Here is a 20,808-nt window from a genome sequence, read left to right as displayed (position 1 = left end):
AGTGATCAGGAGGGCATTACGCCCAGATGCAATCTGCCCAAGGTTAAGCAATTCGGTGTAAGAGGCTGTGGCTTTGACAGGATCTAGTAGCTGTTCCTACAGATTAAAGTATTTATTATTCATATTTTATATAAAACCTAAATTATTCTAGGCCATGTAGTAGTCGGAACAGGAAAGACATCTTTTATTAATGTTTAAAGAGCAAGGTGTGGGTTCATCTCGGTTAACTTGAGTTAACATCTCACCTCTGAGGTTACATGTCTCGTGTAAACTCGTTGCTTTAGGCTTTGTCTGTAGTCAGTGAAGAAGTATGGGGACCTTCAAAGCACTGTTCACCCACCTGTCTCCAGACAGCTGCTTTAAGGTGCCTTTTTCTTTTGCTGACATTAGAGGAAGCCTTGATCACCAGCTGACAGTAGACACCTAACTTTTGACATTTAAATTGAGGTGGGTGAATTCTTGTCCATAACAACTGACTTAAAAAAAAGCCAGAGACTTCATTCCTCTGTGTAGCAGTTGAACGAGCTCCCCTTGTGATTTTGAGCTAGTCATATCAGCAGATATTTTCAAAAGTAGTAGATCTTGTATAATGGCTGGCTTTTGTCCATCTTCCATTACCTCCTCCAGGAATTACTACTTTCCAGCCTTTGCAGAGAGATTTGAAATTCATTAATAAGAAACAAAATAAAATAGTGCAATAGAATTGTTTATTCAGCTTCGAGTGGAACTAAAGTGTTTCTTGAAAAAAAGCCCAAGTAAAATTATTTACAGTACAAATGCACAGCAGTTCCTTGAGACTAATATTTTATGGTGGGTTGGGGACTTTTACTGCTGTGTAATTTCCAATAAGTCATTTTCTTAGTCTTGTGCCCTACCTTTCTGGCATACCAATGAATATCAGGATAGCTTATGAGGCTCTCGGGTTACAGTTAACACTGAAACCAGTATTTTTTTTCAGATATGTTAGTGTACTGATATTATTAGACCCATGTCTGCTAGCCTCTGGATATTTCCCTTCCCAGGACCATCATCGAACTTAACTCTAGATATGACTAGGCTATGAAAAATATAGTATCAGTGGGAAAAGATAGAAAAACCATGAAAATCTGACAGCCACGTAGTATCAGTACTGAATCTTGTGAAGAATAGAGACACCAACACCCATTTCAGCCTCATTCATTATGACAACTGTTTTCCTCCATGCTTTCTTATTCAAGTTTTCCACTACTAGGCTATGGCAATTAAAGTTAAATTGCTGTGTGAAATTCTCACTGTCAGGGATTCTGGATGTCTGGTTCATCCTCCCCGGATGTCCTTTTATCAGTGGTAGGGAAACCATCCCAGTTGCCTGTAACTGCAGAAGTAAACACGTATGGTCAAAACAGTGGGCTTCCGGCTGTGTTCATTCCTTCACGCTGGTCAGGTGCAGGGCTGCTTGAAAGGTACCCTGGGCAACTCTGATGACACGATTTGTTACCCTTCAAATTCCCCTTTTCCGCTCCCATGCTTTTTTCCTCTACCACAGGCATGCACCCCCAGATGAACAGCCTGTCCATATTTATTCTTTCCCCACTAGCTCTAATGTTGCTGACTTTACGTCCTTATTCAGTATTTATGATGGAGTTGCCATAGTAATTTCTTCCTTGGTCAGCAGTGCTGTTAAGCTAGTACCCCTGTTTGTGCTGTTCCTCAGGTTGCTGTCTTGTTAGTGTAGCCTCAAGTCAAGGTCAGCCATCTGCATATGCATTAATCCCTTTTTGCTGTTTGTCATGCCTGGTAATTTCTCACGTTGTTATCTTGTTAGTGTAGTTGCAGTTTGGGTCTGACAGTTTGCACACATACCCTCACACCCAGAAGCCAGCCTGGTAAAACTGCTAGTGGAAGCACCTTCTCCTTCGTCTTCTTGGTCTGAATTACCAGAGAGACAGCCCTCAGGGCCAGCGACAGCTAGACCTTGAGAGAAACATCACACTTAACCTTCTCCTTTCTGCCTGCCTTTCCCCTCTTAATAAGGCCACAAAATACATGCGCATGGTCCAGCCTGTTGCTGCATCTTCTGGCGTGTTGCTCTGTATTTCTTCCTTGGCAGCTTTACAGTGGTGACCCAGAGTGGGCAAAGCTCATTAACCCTTCTCCCCTGGACCAGACAGCGGCTTGCTTTCTGGTGACTTCTTCCATTCTCTGCCTTGTCTGGCCTCTGAGCCATGTGGCGTAGGTGCCCGGAAGGGGACAGTTCTGTGCAGGCTGTCTTCCTGGAGGCTGTTCATTTCCCATTTACCCACGTTACCTCTGTGGGAACTTGACAGTGAAAACTGATTGAATGGGAATGCCTGCATTAAAAGGATCTGAGACCTATGCCAGATATTTTTACAGGGAGGCTGCTCTTCCACCAGCTAGAAGATAAAAAGGAAGAGTTCCGAGAGGATGTATGTTCCGCCCACATGTCTTAATTCAGGATGACACTCTGAAGACAACTTGCCAGTATATGAGGTCACCTATAGAAGTTTCCTTGTATTACAAAGGCCAAATAAATACTTAGGTGTCACAATGGGACTGCATCTTTCAGTTTTTCCCAATTGTTTGCTAGGGAACAGCAAGAAGTGAAGTGCCTTGTCTAGTGCCTGAAGTAGTTGTTGCTGCTGTTGCCGCTCACCTGTATGATGTATCTTCCTCCTTGGGCTTACACATGCCACCACAGGGCATTAGAGGTTGGGGTTTTTTTCCTGAAGCAGAAAAAAAGGAAACCTAATCATAGGGGAAATCTCTAGACTAAGTAAAAGGACTATATCTGGTTTCATTATCTATCTGGTTTCAGCTTACATTTCCCTGCCATCAGACCATCATGTCATATTGCAGTCTGAGACAGCACCTGCAAAACAAGCAAGTAAAAATATAATGATGAGGGTTAGAATAAAATTTCTCTTTCCACAAAAAAATGCATCTCCTTCCGCATACAGATGGTTCTTGACATGTCATAAGAAATATTGCTATGCTAAGTAATAAGAAGTACACAGTTTCTCTGGTAAAAAAACCCAAAATTTGCTCCCTGAACCTCATGATTTGTTTCTTATTGACAGTTTAGTAGGACAGTGAGTAATGCTTAAGATAAAAAAAATAAAAATGATTCTTTGAGTTCAGGCTTGAACAAAATCCAAATCTTGAATGACTGTAGGGTTTTTTTATTTTTGGCATGGTCCACCACTTTTAGAAATGCCAATCTGCGGCAAACTGATCATTCTGCCACAATAACAGTGCTATGCAAACAAGATTTCTGTTTGGGTACAATCTGAAGGGTGAGCAGAGATTGTCCTTCAAGCTGTCCTTGTAGGTAAAACCAGCCCCCATCAAATTCAGCTTAGACCACGGCTTTATCAAAGAGAAAGATTTAACAAATCATTTAGCGAATATATTTAGAAGATACAAAATATGACTTTGGGGTCAGTTCATTGCATGTTCTTTGTTTAAATGTAGCTTGTCTACCCTGACTCAGTTACAATTCTGTTTCTGTAAAATATTTTGCTTTCCGTACAAATTGCTGAAAAGAATTTTCAAAATGTCAGTACGTGATAAGCACTTAGCATTCATAGAATCTTCTGAAAAGCCCATCTGCTATGCAAATTAATATCTAAGAGTAATTTCTGAATGGAGGTTCATAGAGGCATGATTTAGAAAAACAATTAGCATATGTTTACCTTCCAGCAATTTCAATAAAATAGGGATTTTTACTTGAATACTTTATGCAGTGAGGAATGATTTCCCAAGCTGAAGTTGTACTCATTGCAACTAATAATATCAATATATTGTTTGCTTATTAACGGATTTGAATTTTATCTGCCCATTCCTCCACCAAGTTCAAATTTCAGTGATGGAAAGTACATTCATTTGCTTTATTATTCATGAAGCATATCCTGTGTGGTTGTGTTATTCCGCACCCTGTGGGATAAGGTGACTTTTTTTTCTCAGTTGCTTTCAGGAGCACGTGCTCCTGCCGACTCTTGTCTGTCCTGTCCCGTAGTGCACCTGGTGGACATCTGGAACGTAATAGAAGCCTTGCGGGAAAACGCACTGAACAACCTGGACCCCAGCATCGAACTGAACGTGGCTCGGCTGGAAGCTGTGATTTCAACAATCTTCTACCAGCTCAACAAACGGATGCCGACAACCCACCAGATCAACGTGGAGCAATCCATCAGCTTACTGCTCAACTTCTTGCTAGCGGCCTTTGATCCGTAAGTCTGCCTTTCTTCCCTCTTCTCCCAACTGGTGAAAGGATTATACTTACTCCAGAAATATCTTTGGAAAACAATTAAACAAGCTCAATTCTGACCCAAATAATGAGCGTGTGAATAGTGCTAACAAGGGAGAAAACCTAAATTAAAGACCTCTGCTTTCCTTTCTGTCAAGCCAAATTCAGCACAACTGTGTTTTCATCCAGTTACTCAGACTCGTTCCAGTTTATATCAAAGAAGAGTTATCTACAGAAACAAATTTACATCCACTTCTAATTTGCCTTGTTATTTATTGATGCACCAGTGGCTGACACCACTGCAATGCCTCTGCAGCAGTGCCATGGGTTAATAGCTCATTATTTTGAAAGAGCTCATTTTCCGGCAAGTTCTTGCAGCTGTAAGCAATTTTTTTTTTTTCTGGCTCATGCCAGTGCAGCATGATTTTGAGACCATGACAGAAATAGGATAAAGACCTGGAGGTGATAAAATTAATGTTGTTTATTACTGCATGGGACCCATATTAAAAAAAGGGCAAGTTTGAGATAGAGCAAGCCAATTACCTCAATGCATATACTGTGTATGTGTATTACAGTTTCAGAATATATGGTTATCAACCTGTACAATGTTTGTAATCCTCAAAACCGAATTATTGGAGAACAGTGGTTAAGTCTGACAGATGCAGATGACCTATTGCCTCTTTATGGTTTATATCTTGAAAATTCACCAGTGAAAACACTGGCCATGACACATTAAAATAAGGATGCTGCGCCTCTCCCCCTCCCTCATTTCCATCCTTTTGCTGAGGGCCCCAGTGCTGGGTGTCATCAAGCACCTTTTGGAGCTAGACCAGCCAGCAGCTCTGTCACCATGGCAACAGGGAGAAAAAGTAGATGTTCCACATGAAGAGGCTGCACTCTACCTCCCCTCCGGCCCCTTAGAGGGGAAGAAAAAGAAGCCAATCCGTTGTGCAACCATAGCCTTCAGGAATATATTTCTCCCCTCAAGGGCAATAAAAGAAGGAACAGGCATTTTAATTTATACCATTGTGGCTATGACAAGAACACTAAAGGATGATGAAAATGGCCAGATGCATGCATTGCTGCATGCCGCGAGCAAACTGCTTCCCAGCTGGTAAACACAGGGAAAGACCCAGGACTGTGGAAGCAAGACCTGCAATAACGTGCTTGTTTTGTACCTCGCTGTAAAGGGGCAAAGATCTCAGCTAGACATTGAGGCTACTTGCAGCAAAATGGAGGAGAGGAATTTTCTCCCCTGTAGGGAAACAGAGAGTATGCTTAAAAGGGTAAGGTTTTGCTTTCCCTGAAAATGTCCAACGTGCTGTGGGTCATGACCTGTTTCTGGGCTCCCGTCAGGCCGTCCCAGGGTGAGGAGGCTGGGACCCTCGCTCCCTTTGCCAAGCAGCAGCTCAGCCTGTCGTGCTGCCCCTGAGTGGGGTGCACAGATGCACTTCCCATACAGGGGGAGCAGAGGTGGGACTGTGAGGCAGGATGGAGTCTTTTTCTCACTCTCCCCCCATTTGTAGGAACTGGACAGTTAAACTAAATTGCCTGCAGTCTTCTCTGATGAAAGGAGGGGTTTACTAGGTGCATGAATCATACTGAAATCACGATGGTCACCCCTAAAATAATGTTATCTTTGATCTGGGTTCACTCCTGTATTTCTTAGTCTTGTGTTTCAAGGAAACAGTTGGCCTGCAGAAATGCTATCCAAATTTCTAGGTAGCTACTAAGGAATTATTTTTCATGTTTATTAATGAATGTTAATATGATCACTTTTGATCATATGAATGCAGGCAATGAAAAAAAACAAAACCCAAACCCCTAAAAACCCCAGAACAGCTTTCTAAGATCAAAAACCAGTAGACCAAGGCCAAATAGCTCTGTATTATAAATGAGAAGGCTGTTCTTAAGTAATCATGGATGGGTTTTGGTGTTTGTGGCTACACAGATTGATGGCTGCTCTTGCTGTACTGAGGGCAGGTCCAGAAAAGGTGGTGCGGTTTCTCATGTCCCATTTGAAGTGCAAAGAAAGAGAATGGAGAAATGGAGTCAACAACTTAACATGTATGAAAGGACCACAAGGGACAAGTTAATGTGTGATTTAAAATTGAATAAGACTTCCACTGTCTCACTTATTTAGTTCTAGTTAATATATCCTACCCCATGGGTACTGTGCTGGCTGAAGATCCTCCAAGCTTTACAGAGCTTCTTCCTTCATTTATAGCCTGCTGAAAACCTGGCAGGTTTCTCTGCCTTCTGGCAAGGAGTATTTCCCTAGGCCTGCAATAAGATGTCTTCTCAGGAACTAGAACCTGGCTAGCAAAACTTAAGAGGAACCACAGTAGAATGCTGTGGCATGTGTGCCAGCTTGCCCCACTGCCTGTGCTGAACTTTCATTCCAGATTTTTTGTTTTTGCATGGCCTTGAGGATTCATTAGGACTACAGATAATTATATTTCCTTTCTGCTCAACCCTGATGGGAGGAAAAAGTGGGGTAAAATATTGTGTATAAGATTTCACATGATGCTGAGTGTGACGTGTATTCACGGTAAGCCAAAACTAAAGTGCAATCTTATAAAACTGCAAGTCAACAAAATCAAAATTCACCAACAGAAATGCTGCTTCAATTAATTTGCCATTAGTTTGTGAAAAGCATCATCATGGGGTAGAGGGCCCTGACAGACCAAAACCAGTGAGCAGAATGAGGTGGTCACACTTTAAAATATCTGTACAAAAACATGCCTGATGTGTGTTTTTAACTGCACATTAAAACTGGCCAATGGCTTTTCCTTCAAGATCTAAGGTGATTAACTGGCTTTATGAAATAATAGCATACTTTCATCACTGGCACACAAGGGCTGTATCAAAACACGACAAGTTCAAACCTCTCTGAAAAATCCATCTCAGGCCGGTGTCAAAGCTTAGACAGCTAGGTGGGATGTCAGCCTCATTCAATCAAATCAAATCTCATTCCCAAAAAGACACTTTTAAACAGACTGTAAAATATTCTGTGCTAGATCATCTTCAGCACTGACTCAGTATTGCAATACAGCTATTCCCTGCTGCACAGTTTAACTGACAAGAAAATACCTGAATTTTTGCTGTCCCTTGACATACCTGTATTACAAATGGAGCTGTGAGCTCTGGGCTATGAAACAGACCCAATCTGGCTGGAGGGGCTTGACTTCTACAAAGAAAAGAGGAAATATGCGTGCCCTTGTTTAATCAAATGCACATTTGAGTCGTATGAGTTCAATACATAAAGATGTTCAGTATCTGTTTTGGAAGTGTAACTTCTTGCTCATCCATTTATTCAGTGCTGTAAAGTGTTTATTTCTCTCTTCTCCACCTTCACTAATCTTTGAAAGCCATACAGGCCAGCTAGATTTTACAAAGGAAGTCCAGCAAAACATGCATTTCAGAGATTTGGTCATTATGCATTTTGCTCTTCTAAATGAAAGAATTTTGCTTGATTCCAATAAAATTTCCTCTCTGAAACCTGTTTGTGAAAATAGGAATTTTTAATTACAGCCTCTGACATTTCAGAATTGGCTGCTCTGATTAAGGTGGGCAGTAGGAGGCCCACAAGACCAAAGGAGTTTCATTACTTTTGGAAAAGATAATTTAAAGTGTTAGGGGAACACCACTTCATTTCTAGTTAATGAGAAGAATCCTATTTTCTCGATGTCCATTTCATGGGACACATTTGCTATTTCGAAAGATGTGTTGTAATTTCTTTATAGCTTTCCCCACCATATGGCTGTCTCAGTGTGAGTACTACTGCAGATCCTGACAAAAGTCAGCATCATCCATTTGGTACTGCTCTTCTTGCTGACCTGAAAGGCAAATTCAGCCCTGGAGCTGTACTTAGCCCCTTATGGTGTGTGGATTTTACCAGGCAGTCTGTGGGGCTTCCTTGCTCTGGGGAAGAGTCTGTCTGTCTCAGCAGCCACAAATTTGAGGAAGAAACCCTCTGCTCTGGTGTCTAAAATAATGTATTATTTTTCGCCCTTTTTTCCCCAAGCCATAGGAGATAACCTTAAGCCCTGGACTTCATTCCCTTTCCTAGGTACTCCATCCTGTGTTGTCGCTAAGTGCACATCAGCTTCAAGGTTTGCATTTAGCATCACCAATAAACAGAATCACAGAATGGTTTGGGTTGGAAGGGACCTTTGAAGATCATCTAGTCCACCCCCCCTGTTATGGGCAGGGACAACTTAGTGCTTCTTACCAAAAGTACAATACGTGATGAATTTCCACCCTAGTGTTGTTGAGAACCCCTGAGTTGTTCAGCATATTTTACTCTGTATATGGCACCATCAACAACAACGTAATACTGCAGACGTAAGAAGTTTATCCTCCTTCATATCATGCTTTTAGTGCTTTTCTGTAGGGATCTGAAGAGTAATCTCAGTAAGGGAGGTGCTATATAAAATCAAAATATTTTCTGTCCTCTCCTGTTCCCACTCTTTGCATTAGCCAGCCTAAAGCTTGAGGGAGCACTGACTTTACAATAGAGATCTTCACGCTGCTGTGAGCCACTGCTTCAGCATTTGCTTTTACCAGGCAAACACTGTGATGCCCCAGTGCTGCCAGTCAAGGGCATCTGTAGTGCTTAGACATGGCTTAGGGCACTTCTGGATCCAAATGATATTGGCAGGTCTTGGGCCCCATTATCCTGTCAGTTCATCAGTCATGTATATTTATATATGCATGTGTGTATATGTACACACACAAATACACAGAGACATATATATTTGGAGGGCAAACTGAATTTGTACTGGCTGTAGTGATGCCTTTATGAATACAAATGACCGATACAAAATACAGTGTCAAAACTAATCAATTCAAATGGAGAGACTGAAAAGATAAATTAAATCTTTTCTTTTTTCCGTTCCATAACTGAGTATGGGAAAAGCTGATAGCTCTGGGGTAGAAAGCTGAAGGCGATTTGATATGTGTCTGCCATTCAAGAATATAATCCTATTAGTAAATGTAACTAAACCTACTGGGAAGAATAATGTAAATCTGAAGCACTTCCACATGGGCTTTAGTTTTTCCTCTGATTCTTCCATAGCTTCTTCATAATGCCATTGCTTCCACTTAGCATTTACTTTTCTTAAGTATAACAGCTCTTTTAAAGGCAGGTGAAAAACTCGTGATGAAACAGTGCAGGAGAATCCCAAAGGTTTAAAGGGTAGCAGCCACAAAAAGACCACAAAGTGACCAATTTTTGTAGCAATGCTAGGTCCTGGTTTACACAAATTAGAATCCAATCAACAAAGGACAGAAATACAGAAGACTGGAAATTCCTATACTGTGGTTTTAATCTTATAAAGCCAGTCAAAGAGAACACAATGTAGTGAAAAAGAAAATGCACAAAAGCCAGCATGTAACATCTTTAACGTACTGATATACCATTCATGTCTACTGTGTATGTATATATTACTGTATTAGTCTGGTTTGGGGTTAGCAGGGAGACACAGTCACAGGCTCTGTGTCTTTCCAGGATCAGCTTATCTTTTAATTCTGATCAAACACAATTTTCTTCATTTGAGTTATGAGTGATAATCAACAGAGTGAAACAGAAATATTGATGAAGAGCTAGATTTCTATATATTGCTATTGCAGTTGGGCTATCTTATGTAAGACGTAATTACATATATTTTAACAGGAAATCTCTTATAAACATAATATTCCCTGACAGAGTAAAGACTGAAGGTCATAGAAACCCCACTTTCAAAAAATGATGCAAATTTTTTATTATCTGGTACCATCATTAGCCCTGTCAGTAGAATTTAGAAGGAGGAATGGGTGCCGTTTTGCTCAGCTCACAAATACTGGCTGACTGTCTCTTTTTTTAAATCATGATGACAATGTGTTCCCACTGATGTCATTAAACAGGCATATGGGAAGCTATTAAGTAATGCTAAGGTGTTTGGATGACAGATAAAAGTTGCTCCGGTGCAACTGTGGACTCTTACTGACTTATAGTAAGACTGAGAATTCCAAGAAAAAACACATTTCACCATTTGGACATTGTCCTGATTTTGTCTGGGACAGAGTTAATTTTCTTTTTAGTAGCTGGTGCAGTGCCGTGTGTTAGATTTAGTGTGCGAATAATGCTGATAACACACAATGGTTTTAGTTGTTGCCAGGTAATGTTTATACTGAGTCAAGGACTTTACCGTTCCTTGGGCCCTGCCAGCGGGAGGGCTGGAGGGGCACGGGAAATTGAGAGAGGACACAGCCAGGACAGGTGACCCAAACTGGCCAAAGGGATATTCCATACCATATAACGCCATGCTCAGTATATAAACTGGCGGAGTCGGCCAGGAGCTGCTGATCACTGCTCAGGGACTGTCTGGGCATCGGTCAGCAGGTGGTGAGCAGTCATATTGTGTGTCACTTGGTTTTTTTCCCTTGGGTTGTATTTCTCTCTGTCCCTCTCCTCTTCATTACAATTATTATTGTTGTTGTTATTAGTTTTACTTCAATTCTTAAACTGTTCAATCGCAACCCACAGGATTTACCATTTTCTGGTTCTCCTCCCCATCCCACTTGGGTGTGGATGGGGGGCAGAGTGAGCAAGCAGCGGTGTGGTACTTAGTTGCCAGCTGGGGTTAAACCACGACAGATGCCAAAAAAACAAACATTAAAAAGCAGATGAACTTAGAAGAGCATGTTCATGCTCGTCTTTGGAAAGGGACTGAACATTGCAGCATTTTTGTTCAGCCATTCCTGTCAATGCTGGACTTGGTTTTGCCTAAAGTGGAGGGATTGGTCTTTTAGGAGCTAAGAGTGCCTTGCAGTGTGTGAAGTCATGTATTACTCATGCAGCTCAAAGACACCAAGGTTTATATAATGGCAGGTAATCAATGGGAACCATCATGACTGTAGAAGGAGAATGAGGACAGCAAGAGGAGCAATAAAGTTAAGCCATTGTGTGCTTCAAGGCAGTTGAAGGAAGAGCTGACAACGGCTAAAGGTGAACACAGCGTCCTGAAAGTGCAGTATACGGTCTGACCCTTTCAGGAAGAAAAAAAAAAGTCTTTTGTTTTTACCTGAAAGTGACTGGATTTACAGAAAAAACTATGTCTTTTTGCCCCAAGGCATACTCCTGTGTGCATTTGGGGTTTAATACATTATGCATTTCAAGTTGACAATAGAGCGCCAGACATGGCCTCCGCTTGAACAAACCAGGGACAGAACTCTTCCACATCTCACAACAAATGTCCTGCGCTTGCTGTGGATGCCGGTGTATTCCCCATTTTTCAGCAGAGTCATTCTTAAAGGTTCATAGGGTTCTGGTGAATCATTTAAAAGGCAATTGTCACGACTTGCTAACAGGTATAATATGCAGCTTATGCAATCATGTGAGCCCTTTCTGCTTTTACACATGCATTCCCTGCATTGATTTTTGCACTTACTCGCGGTCTTCTGGGGACGGAAGATGCACAGTGCACTTAGTGTATAGGGAGATCACGAGTGTGATAGGTGTTTTCCAGTGCTACTGTAGCACAAATAGCAGTAATAATCATTGCCTTAGTCTATAATGAGATAAACAGTTTAATACTGAGCTTCATATACACAATAAATCTGTTCTGAGATCTTTACAGACCAATGTACTGATGTGTGTTCCAGCAAAACAAACTTTGATTTTAAAGTTTGTTATTTCTTTGTATGTCAATTCTCATATACTGTGCATGTCATGTCCATGATATACATTTTAAATGGAAAGAGGTCCATATTATAAAATGGATATAAAATGTCTACTTTCTACTTTTGAACAGGGAAGGACATGGTAAAATTTCCGTTTTTGCTGTAAAAATGGCCTTGGCAACCCTTTGTGGAGGAAAGATCATGGACAAATTAAGATGTAAGTCTTTTGGGTGTTAATTTACCTGTTAATCATTGTTGTACTTGGAAGGATAACAGTGCACATAGAAGAAGAGGGAATTAGGATAAGTTATAGTTTCATGGCTGGGTTTGGGATTTGCACTATATATCTCTCCAAGTAAGTCCCGCTAAACATTTGGCTGAACCTCACACTGGACTTTGTTATTTTTGAAGCCAGATTGCATATATTGAAGTTCTGATTGGTGGGTTATTCTTTTTTTCCTTTGGGATGATTGAATTCAGAGTACAGCTAAGTGTCTCAAATGTTCAACATCATGAAACATCATTTAGCAATTTCTTCAAACTTCATTTTAGTGACATCTCTCTCTTCACATGTAGTAGTACAATATATTTATGCACTATTTTTATTTCTTCCCATAGGGTATATACTAATGCATTCTACTTTGAAGAATAGATTCTCATTTCACAGGATTTATTCCCAGTTCCCCAATAGCCAAGGCATAGTTTACTTGTAGCTGCAAAGAAAGGCATTCTCTTTAGTGCTATGATGTCGGTAGTTCAGGTTAAAAACACTATTTTCCAGACTTTTCGACCAAAAGATTAATGTCAACCTTCAGTTTCCTCTGAGCCTTCTACCACAGCCAAGGAAAACTGAGTTTAAAAATTGTTGTTGATTAGAGCAGACAAGTAGAAATCCCAGGTGCTAATTTAGTCTTCTGGATTTGGTGCCATTTTTAATATATTATTTCTATGTAGAAACTCAAATGCAAACTGAATTTAAATTATAAATTATATATGAACACTGTTATAAATTGAACACTGTTTGTTCCCTAGGATGCTTTAAGAATATCAGCAGGATCCATCCAGTGGAAGGTTGGAGTACGATGCTGATTTTTTGGGTCAGCAGTCCCAGGGTCCTGTTGTCAGAATTTCCCTTCCAGGTTCCTGGAAATGAAGCAGCTGACGTGACAGCCTGAAAAATGAGAGATTTTCCTTGGTCTATTATCCATTGCTAAGCTTAGGATAATTTTAAACAAGGGAGAAAGTAAAGGCATAGAAACATGCAGCTCTGCAATAATAAGACTACAATATTTTTATACATGAACAAAAAAGAGAAAAAAGAAGAGTGAAAAGTTATGCATTTGAAAGACCTTCAGTGCTTTGTGTGTCCAAAACAATAATAACTGACTTAATGAACTCATTGTCAAGATACAGATCTGACATGGTAAGCTGGCAGCAGGGAAAAAGCTGATGTTGCACATCTTGTCAAATCAGATCCTTCTTATCTGATTAAATTACTGCCTCATGCCATCCATCAGACTTCACTTTAAAAAATGGCCACACACAATGAAAAAAAAGCAGGAATATTTTAGTAATAAATTCGGCTACTTTTAAATATGTAAATGATTCACTTTGTTTTCTGTTGAGAAAGATTATAATTAAGGATGCAGTAACAGTGGAGGTTTCCGTAAGAAGAACATGTTGTTTAGCACTTCAAGTTCAAGTCAGACGATGCTGAATTCAGACCATATCTGTAGCTCTTTACTGAAGCTTTTCTTGTCTTTTCCCCCCTCAGATATTTTCTCAATGATTTCTGACTCCAGTGGAGTGATGGTTTATGGCAGATATGACATGTTTCTGCGGGAGGTTCTCAAGCTGCCCACAGCCGTTTTCGAAGGGCCTTCATTTGGTTATACTGAGCAATCAGCAAAATCCTGTTTCTCACAACAGGTAAATGAAGAGTGAGCATCCTAGACACAGGATCTCAATAACCCCTCTGAACAGGCTAAGACTTCATTCCTTTCTTAATATATGTGCGTATTTGCCCAGGAAGCACATGGCTGTGTGGAGGAGGGGTCCACTTTGCTAATTTCTGGCATGTAGGTTAGGTGCATTCAATAGGAAGCTAGTCTTTATAGGTTCTCCGTAAAACCATGGAGGAGTAAGAGAGTCAAAAAGTAATAGAGAGCAGGATCTTAATTTACATGTTCCTAAATTAGGGAACCTGAGGAGACTAGCTTCATAATTTAAGCACCTAAGTTAGATACTTACATTTAGGTGATATTAATACCCCAAGACATGCAATTCTTCACTCCAGTTAGTTCTTGTTGCTATAAGCATATATGAGACTTTAACTTCTCCATGCAAAGCTCAACTCCTACCAAAAAATCAAGCTACATGTTTTCCAAGTGATGGTGTAAACAAGAAGTTTACGAGTGAGAAGAAAATTGCTTTAAACCTTTTTTGAAAATGGGAGTCAGTAGGTATTAGGAGATTCCTAGTCTCTTACGGATAACGTCAATGAGTTAGGGTCAGGAAAGCAATGAATTTATCATAAAGAAAATATGAGATTTTTCCGCAACTCACCAGACTCTAGGTGCACTGAGTACAGTACATTGGCTGCCACTATCACCTAGCACTTCAAAAGATCCCATAACTGGGGCTGGTGGTCGACTTCTCCAATGGAGAAAGAGAATTCTTCTGGCCCTTGCCCCACATCACACTGTATAATTCCGTAAATATAAAGTAGGGGAAGATGCAGAAACCAGGAAAATGTTGCAAATAAAGTGGTATTTTCCTGCTGTTTGTCTTTCCATACGCTAACTGAATACCATTGAACAAATAAATTGAATGGAGCAGGAGTAGTGTCATTTTCGTGTAAAACAGAGTCTCATTTTTTGTTTTCCCTTAGTTTCATCACTGATCAATAGGGACTCCAGTCAACTGAAAGGCATTGTTGAAATTAGTCTATTGAATCATCTCCCAAATCATTTTACATGACAATGTTTGCATGTGTCAACTAGTCTTGCTTCACAGAGGAAGGCTTAAGACAGCACTTCATCTTATAAGAATTTACAGTGAAGTGACTTTTGGTAGTTTGGTGTTGAAGTAATAAACTGAGTGCTCTTGCATGGCAACAGGGCATTCAAGCTTTGCATCTTGGACATGCTGTTATTAAAGATGAAAAAAGCAATTTCCTTTCATGAAAAAATGTCATTCAGGCCTCATTTTCTATTTGAGAAGGCATCAGAAATGGCGCTTTCATTGACATTGCATCCAAATGAGTGGACCAGATGTACTAAGGTACTTGAAGAAGCAGTGTCTCCAAACAGGCATGAGATGGTTTTGTTCACAATCTCCACTTACAGCTAATGAGGGTTAGCTCTCTGAGTGATGCAGGTACAGAGCAGATTTACAAAGCTGCTGTTTTGCATCCATAGGCAGCCAAGTGCTCTTGTAATCTGGTCTAATATTTCACTTAAATTTACTTTATGTAATTCTCATTATGTCCTCACTAGGGATGAACTGGAGTTTTGAAATAAGGCTCAAAACAACATATCCCTATGATATTATGATAAATAATGTTTACAGTCTTAGTTACACTATAGGTTGTTCTTTCACTCTCTTAGGCTGCACTTAGTGTTACCAAAAGTCGATACCTTGGGATGTTGGGCACACTCTGTTGTTCTCAGTATGGATCACTTTTACTTACCAGAAGCCTTTCAGCCCCCTGATATATAGATTTCTCAATTTCAGAGAAAGAAAAAATTCTGGGAATGATCTTCTGCTCACGGTGTCAAATCCATTTCGACTTGCATCTGAAAGGATTTTTCCTATTGTAGAAATGTTTTATTGTTCCCCGTTGTACTGGTTTACTTGATCAAACCATGTATTTTCCTCTGTCTGTGAACCACCGCTAGATTGAATGACTGTTCAAAATAGAAACAACAGTATTTCCTCAGCAGCAAAATTATGGAACAGAAATGCCAGAACAAGTGACTTAATATTGCAGAATACAAATCTGTGGCTCAAAAAGGAGTTTTATTGCCACCGCTTTCCCCCATAGGTAGGATTATTGTTAAGTTATACTATTGCTATTATTACAAAAAACACTTTTCAGTTCTCTTTCTTTTATCCCAAACTAAAAAGATAGGCACTAACTTCATTTTCTTAGCACTTAGCTAAGTGTTATTCCACAAACCTAGACTCCATCTGCATGTAGTATATATTTAGAAAACAGTTTTCGGTTTCAACTTTCCCAGCAGCTGGAAAAAAGAAAAAAAAAAAAAAAAGTGAGAGGAAAATACGCCTTTTAAAATGTATGTAAGTTGCTCTGTTGGTGTCCTTTTAAGGGACACTGTTCTCTCTAATCCATAAAATCAGTGGCCACCAGAGGAGTTTGGCCATAAAGCTGTCAGTGAAGCTGAGTTGCTTTATTTGGTGCAAATCAGGTTTTAAATTATACCTGCATTCAAAAGCCTACTGCATTGTGGAAGAGCTGTTCTTGTCTCCCCATCTATTTGCTTGTTTAGACCAGTTGTGTGTTTGCTGCCAACTTATCTGCCTTCAAGAGCAGAGAGAAGACTTAAGGCTACTCAGCTCTGCAGTATGGGGCACTGGAAGACCCTTCTTTTCCTAGACTTCATTCTCCCTTTTTTCCTCCTGTTCTCAGTTCTGCTGCAGACAGCACAGACATCTGCCGGTGGCATTGGTCAGCAAAGCCATGCCAAACATACACAGCAGATCTCCAAAAGAAAGGTCCTTTTCTGTGAGCTGGTGCTTATAGCATAGGATGCCTATTTGGGAGGTGGTTATCCATTCTCCGTGGGTGGGAAGATCATTCGTGCAACAAGCAGGTGGCAGCTGTTTGATTGGACTTTCATACTGCAGGTATTGTGGGAAAAGATAGTATTTTAATGAGATTTAGAGCTCATATTCTGGCTATTTCTGTTCATTAAAGAATCAAGACCATTTTCACAACTAGTCTGAAGTATATTCTCTTCTCCTAGGGACAAATATCTTTATATATTTCCCAATATCTTGCAATATTTCAGCCCTGAGACTGTTACAGAGTGAGGTGTTTTCCATTGATCACTCAGTATATAAGAGAAACAATGATTTTCTTTACATCTGGTGGCAATTGTATATAAATGCAGCACAGACACTCCATCTGGAAATCTCAGCTCTTAAAAGCATTCCACAACACGCAGAGATGATACATGTCACTGCATAGCTGCTGTTTTGCTTCCTCATGGGGTAACCACAGTTATTTAGCAAGTTAAAGCAGTAGCTTATGCAATCAGATATGAAAATTTAGCAATCCCTTTGGATATGGGGATGCTACTTAAATATGTAAGTCTGTAAATTATATCGGCACACGTTCTCAACAGGGCTCAATATTTTTGCATCTTAATTTTAGTCTAAAGGAAGGTTCAGTTGCTGATTTCTTAAGGACTCTCTGTCCTTGACCACCCAGTAGGTACTTCAGTGAACACTTACGTAGCTGGTATACTATGCAGGAAAGAGCAGGTATTTATGGTGGAGATATGTCAGACTGAAATATCACCTGCAGGTCTGAAGAAACAAGTGAACTAAGATTTGTGATGACTTTTTCCAGACGCCTAAGAAACAGAAGGCCCTAAGTTGTCTTTTTAAAATCAACAAGGATATTTTAGAATTTAAATCCCTTTGAAAATAAAGGGACACAAATCTTTAAGTGCTTGCAGGTGTTGAGGGTTTAGGAACAGTTGCAGACCCTGAGTGTATGCAAACACAACACCCCACAATCAGAGCTCACCCATAACTAGTTGCCATCACTCAACAGACAGGCATAGGTCCTTAAATCACAGTAACACAATTGCCTGTGATGGTCTGTCCTTACCCTCTATTTATTTTGAAAGTATACTCCCTTGTCATTATTTTCTTTCATTTTCTTTGTTGGAGTACTGTCAGTCGTTCTCTGCAGTGACTTCTCATGTGGAAATTGATAATACAGAGTGATACCCTACATGCACTTTGCTCATTATGCAGTACTCAAAACACATGAAAACATGAAGAGCTGAATACCAACCTTATTCACAGATCATCTTCAGGCAATGACTTTAGAAGAGAGTTTTGAAGTGAGTGGGAGCTAGGTGTCTCCAACCCAGCCTTGTGAGAAGGACTGCTAGTCATCCGTAGTATACATTGTCACTGTCAAAAATAGTCCAGAAAAGCTTTGCTAGTATCACTTCTTTTTAGCAAACCCAGGCTACAAGCAAACAGTGTCTGAAACTTACTCCCAGTGTTTCTGTAAGGACAAGATAAAATCATTTTGATGTGTCTAATTACTGATTCTTTGTGCTTGTTTGTTTGCTTGTTTGAGCAGAAAAAAGTCACATTAAACACTTTCTTGGATACTCTCATGTCTGATCCCCCGCCACAGTGTCTAGTGTGGTTACCACTTCTGCATCGACTGGCAAACGTTGAAAATGGTAAGTAAGAGCTTCGGCCAAAATCCAGTTACAAAAGTAAACTTTTGTGTGATAATTTTCTCCCTCTGTAGATGGTTTTGTAGGAGTTACTGTACTGGGTTCATTGACTCCCTGTGCTATTTTTACGGTCCTGGGTAAAATCTTTAAAGAATCATGTTGGTCATTTGGCCAGGAACGTGGCTTAATTTTTGCTAGGTTCAGGAAATGTCCACTCCTCCTGTGCTCTGGATAAGCAGAGAGCGATAGGACTTGATCCATTCACACACATTTGGTAAACTATTGATGCCACAACTTTTATTAGCTATGACATACGGCAGCAGAGAAGAAACAGCTTGGCATTTTCCGTTCATGCAATATTCTTGGCAGAAGATGTCCAGTGCAGTGCAAAATACCAGCCAAAAGGTCCATATGAAGGATCTCTTCCTAAGCCTACGCTGCCAGAGGGTATACACTGAAAAGAAAGTTCCGGATTTGTTCTTATCATTTGTTTGTGTGGAAGATCAGGATTGAACTGTGAGATGCCTCTTTCTCTTCAAGGGTAGTCTATCCCCCAAATGAGTAGATCACAGATTTTAAGACAGGAAGGGACCATGAAGATCAACTCAATTTGATTATTGTACAGTGGATGTTGCTTGTCCCTGGACAGCAATATCTTTGTCAGCCTTCCAGCTTCCAGCCTGCAGAAGAGATCACAGACTCACAGATGTGGTCCTCCAGCCAAACCCTTCATACACTGTTTTTGTAGAAGGTGCTGCCACACTGAAGGTGCAGGAACAGAGCTAGAAAATTTGTGCATCTCATCTCACTGTGTGTACCAACAAATTGCCTCTGACAAACTCTGTACAGTTCCTCATGTAGTTCTGGAGGAGTTCACCGGCTCCAATGCAGCCAGTTTCTGCTGTCCAGAACAAACAGCACTGACAACAGAAAAAAACATGAGACAAGAAATGCCTTTTTACTGTCTGTTTGTTCCTAATGTGGCATGTCTTGCTTATGATCAGCAGGAGGCAATGATGTTGAGGGTCATTATTCCAACACTTTAAATCTAGAAAAAGGAAGATTTAAAAATGGAGAAAGTTTATACCAAAAAAATTAATTATTAATTTAGCCAGATAAATAGACTTTTTGTAAACAATTTTCCAACCCAGTAGTATGCTTCAGAGGTTATTGTGTAGGGGGCTTGTTGAATATTCCTAATTTGTTGCTCCCTTGAAAGTTTACCTCTAGCGTAACTGAAGCTTTGGGATGCTGCAGGGAAAAAGAAGGGGGCGGGGCAGGTGGAAGAAAAGATCATATGCACTTATTTTGTTAGGCAATAAAAGTATTTATACCATATTTCCTACAAGAAAATGGGGGGGGGGTGTGTGTGTGTGTGTGGAAGGAGAGGTGTGCAGACATTTTTTGGTGATAAAAGGAGAAAGAGGAAGTGGTACATATTCTTGTACTAAATAAATCCCTTTTCCACTGAAAGGCACCAAGGTGGGTAGGGTGGTGTTCCCAAGTCCTTTTTGGCTACAGAGCAACCTATCTTCCCCACCTTCCTCAAGCTCTTGTCATCCATCCCTGTCCCTCACCAGTTTCTCACTGTTTCCCAGCCTGGAGCGCTAGCCCTTCCTCCTGCAAAATTCTGGCAAGGAACTAAAACCCTGATACACTCAGCACTGATCCAAATCTTCCCAGACTGAACCTTATGACAGAAAAGCAGAAGGTGCCTGGGAACAGGGAGATGTTCAGTACTCCGTGGTAAATCGGGTACGTGCTGTAGTGAGGAGAGAGGAACAGAAATAGCAGTATTGCTGGAAAGGGGCTTCAGAATGTCTTGATTGGTGCCTTAGCGTGCTCAGTGATTTGCATCCTCGTTACTATCTGCTTCTGAGTGGAACAGAAAACAGGACCACGTGGGTCCCTTCGATGGCCAGCTTTCCAAATCTGGGCATCCAAAGCTAAGTGTTCAACTCCATTTATAGGTATCTAAATGATGCCAGTGGTACAGATGAGACAGCAGTAATTAAGAGACAATGACATGCCTAAGTACACTTTTGTGCTTCCAGTAATGAGACAGCTGAATGTGACATTTCCTCCAAGACACATCACTTTAGCTCCTCACAGCACAGCAAAACATTCAGCTTCCCCCAGTAACCAGTAACGCAGCTGAAGGGTGCAGTGGATTTTTCCCATGTATGAATTTACTCTTATCATGTATTGTGTTAGACACTGAGCACGTTTTTTGCTGCTGCAAGGAGGAGGTGCAGGCATCAGCTCAGAGGTGGTGAAGGGTTTGGTGCCCAAGTTGGAGGCGTTGCCCATGGCTTAGCATGGGTTGCTGCATGGCTACTTGAGTTGTCACAGGTCAAAGCTGCAGATGGCTAGAAACAAAGAAGGGACTTGCCCTTCAGTTCAGGGCTTTGTCCATGTTCTTTTGCTGGGGGTTTCTTTGCTTTGGTT

The 20,808-nt window shown here is 40.6% G+C and overlaps 1 protein-coding gene across 8 annotated transcripts in view; it reads left to right on the top strand.

The window, feature by feature from the left end:
* The window catches only part of DTNA (dystrobrevin alpha), a 234,481-nt gene that overhangs the window by 158,544 nt on the left and 55,129 nt on the right, over positions 1 to 20,808 (top strand). For all 8 annotated transcript variants that reach the window (XR_008746477.1, XM_055799736.1, XM_055799734.1 and 5 more), the window contains 4 exons: positions 4,016 to 4,229; positions 12,043 to 12,128; positions 13,686 to 13,840; positions 18,258 to 18,363. Coding sequence is in view for 7 of the 8 variants with exons in the window: in XM_055799736.1 (XP_055655711.1) it covers positions 4,016 to 4,229; positions 12,043 to 12,128; positions 13,686 to 13,840; positions 18,258 to 18,363 (561 nt within the window). In the remaining variant the exon portion in view is untranslated. The remainder of the gene's footprint in view (positions 1 to 4,015; positions 4,230 to 12,042; positions 12,129 to 13,685; positions 13,841 to 18,257; positions 18,364 to 20,808) is intronic.

Source organism: Falco peregrinus, chromosome 3, assembly GCF_023634155.1.
Source record: "Falco peregrinus isolate bFalPer1 chromosome 3, bFalPer1.pri, whole genome shotgun sequence".
In the NCBI taxonomy this organism is placed as follows: domain Eukaryota; kingdom Metazoa; phylum Chordata; class Aves; order Falconiformes; family Falconidae; genus Falco; species Falco peregrinus.
This window is presented reverse-complemented; position numbering and strand designations above follow the sequence as displayed.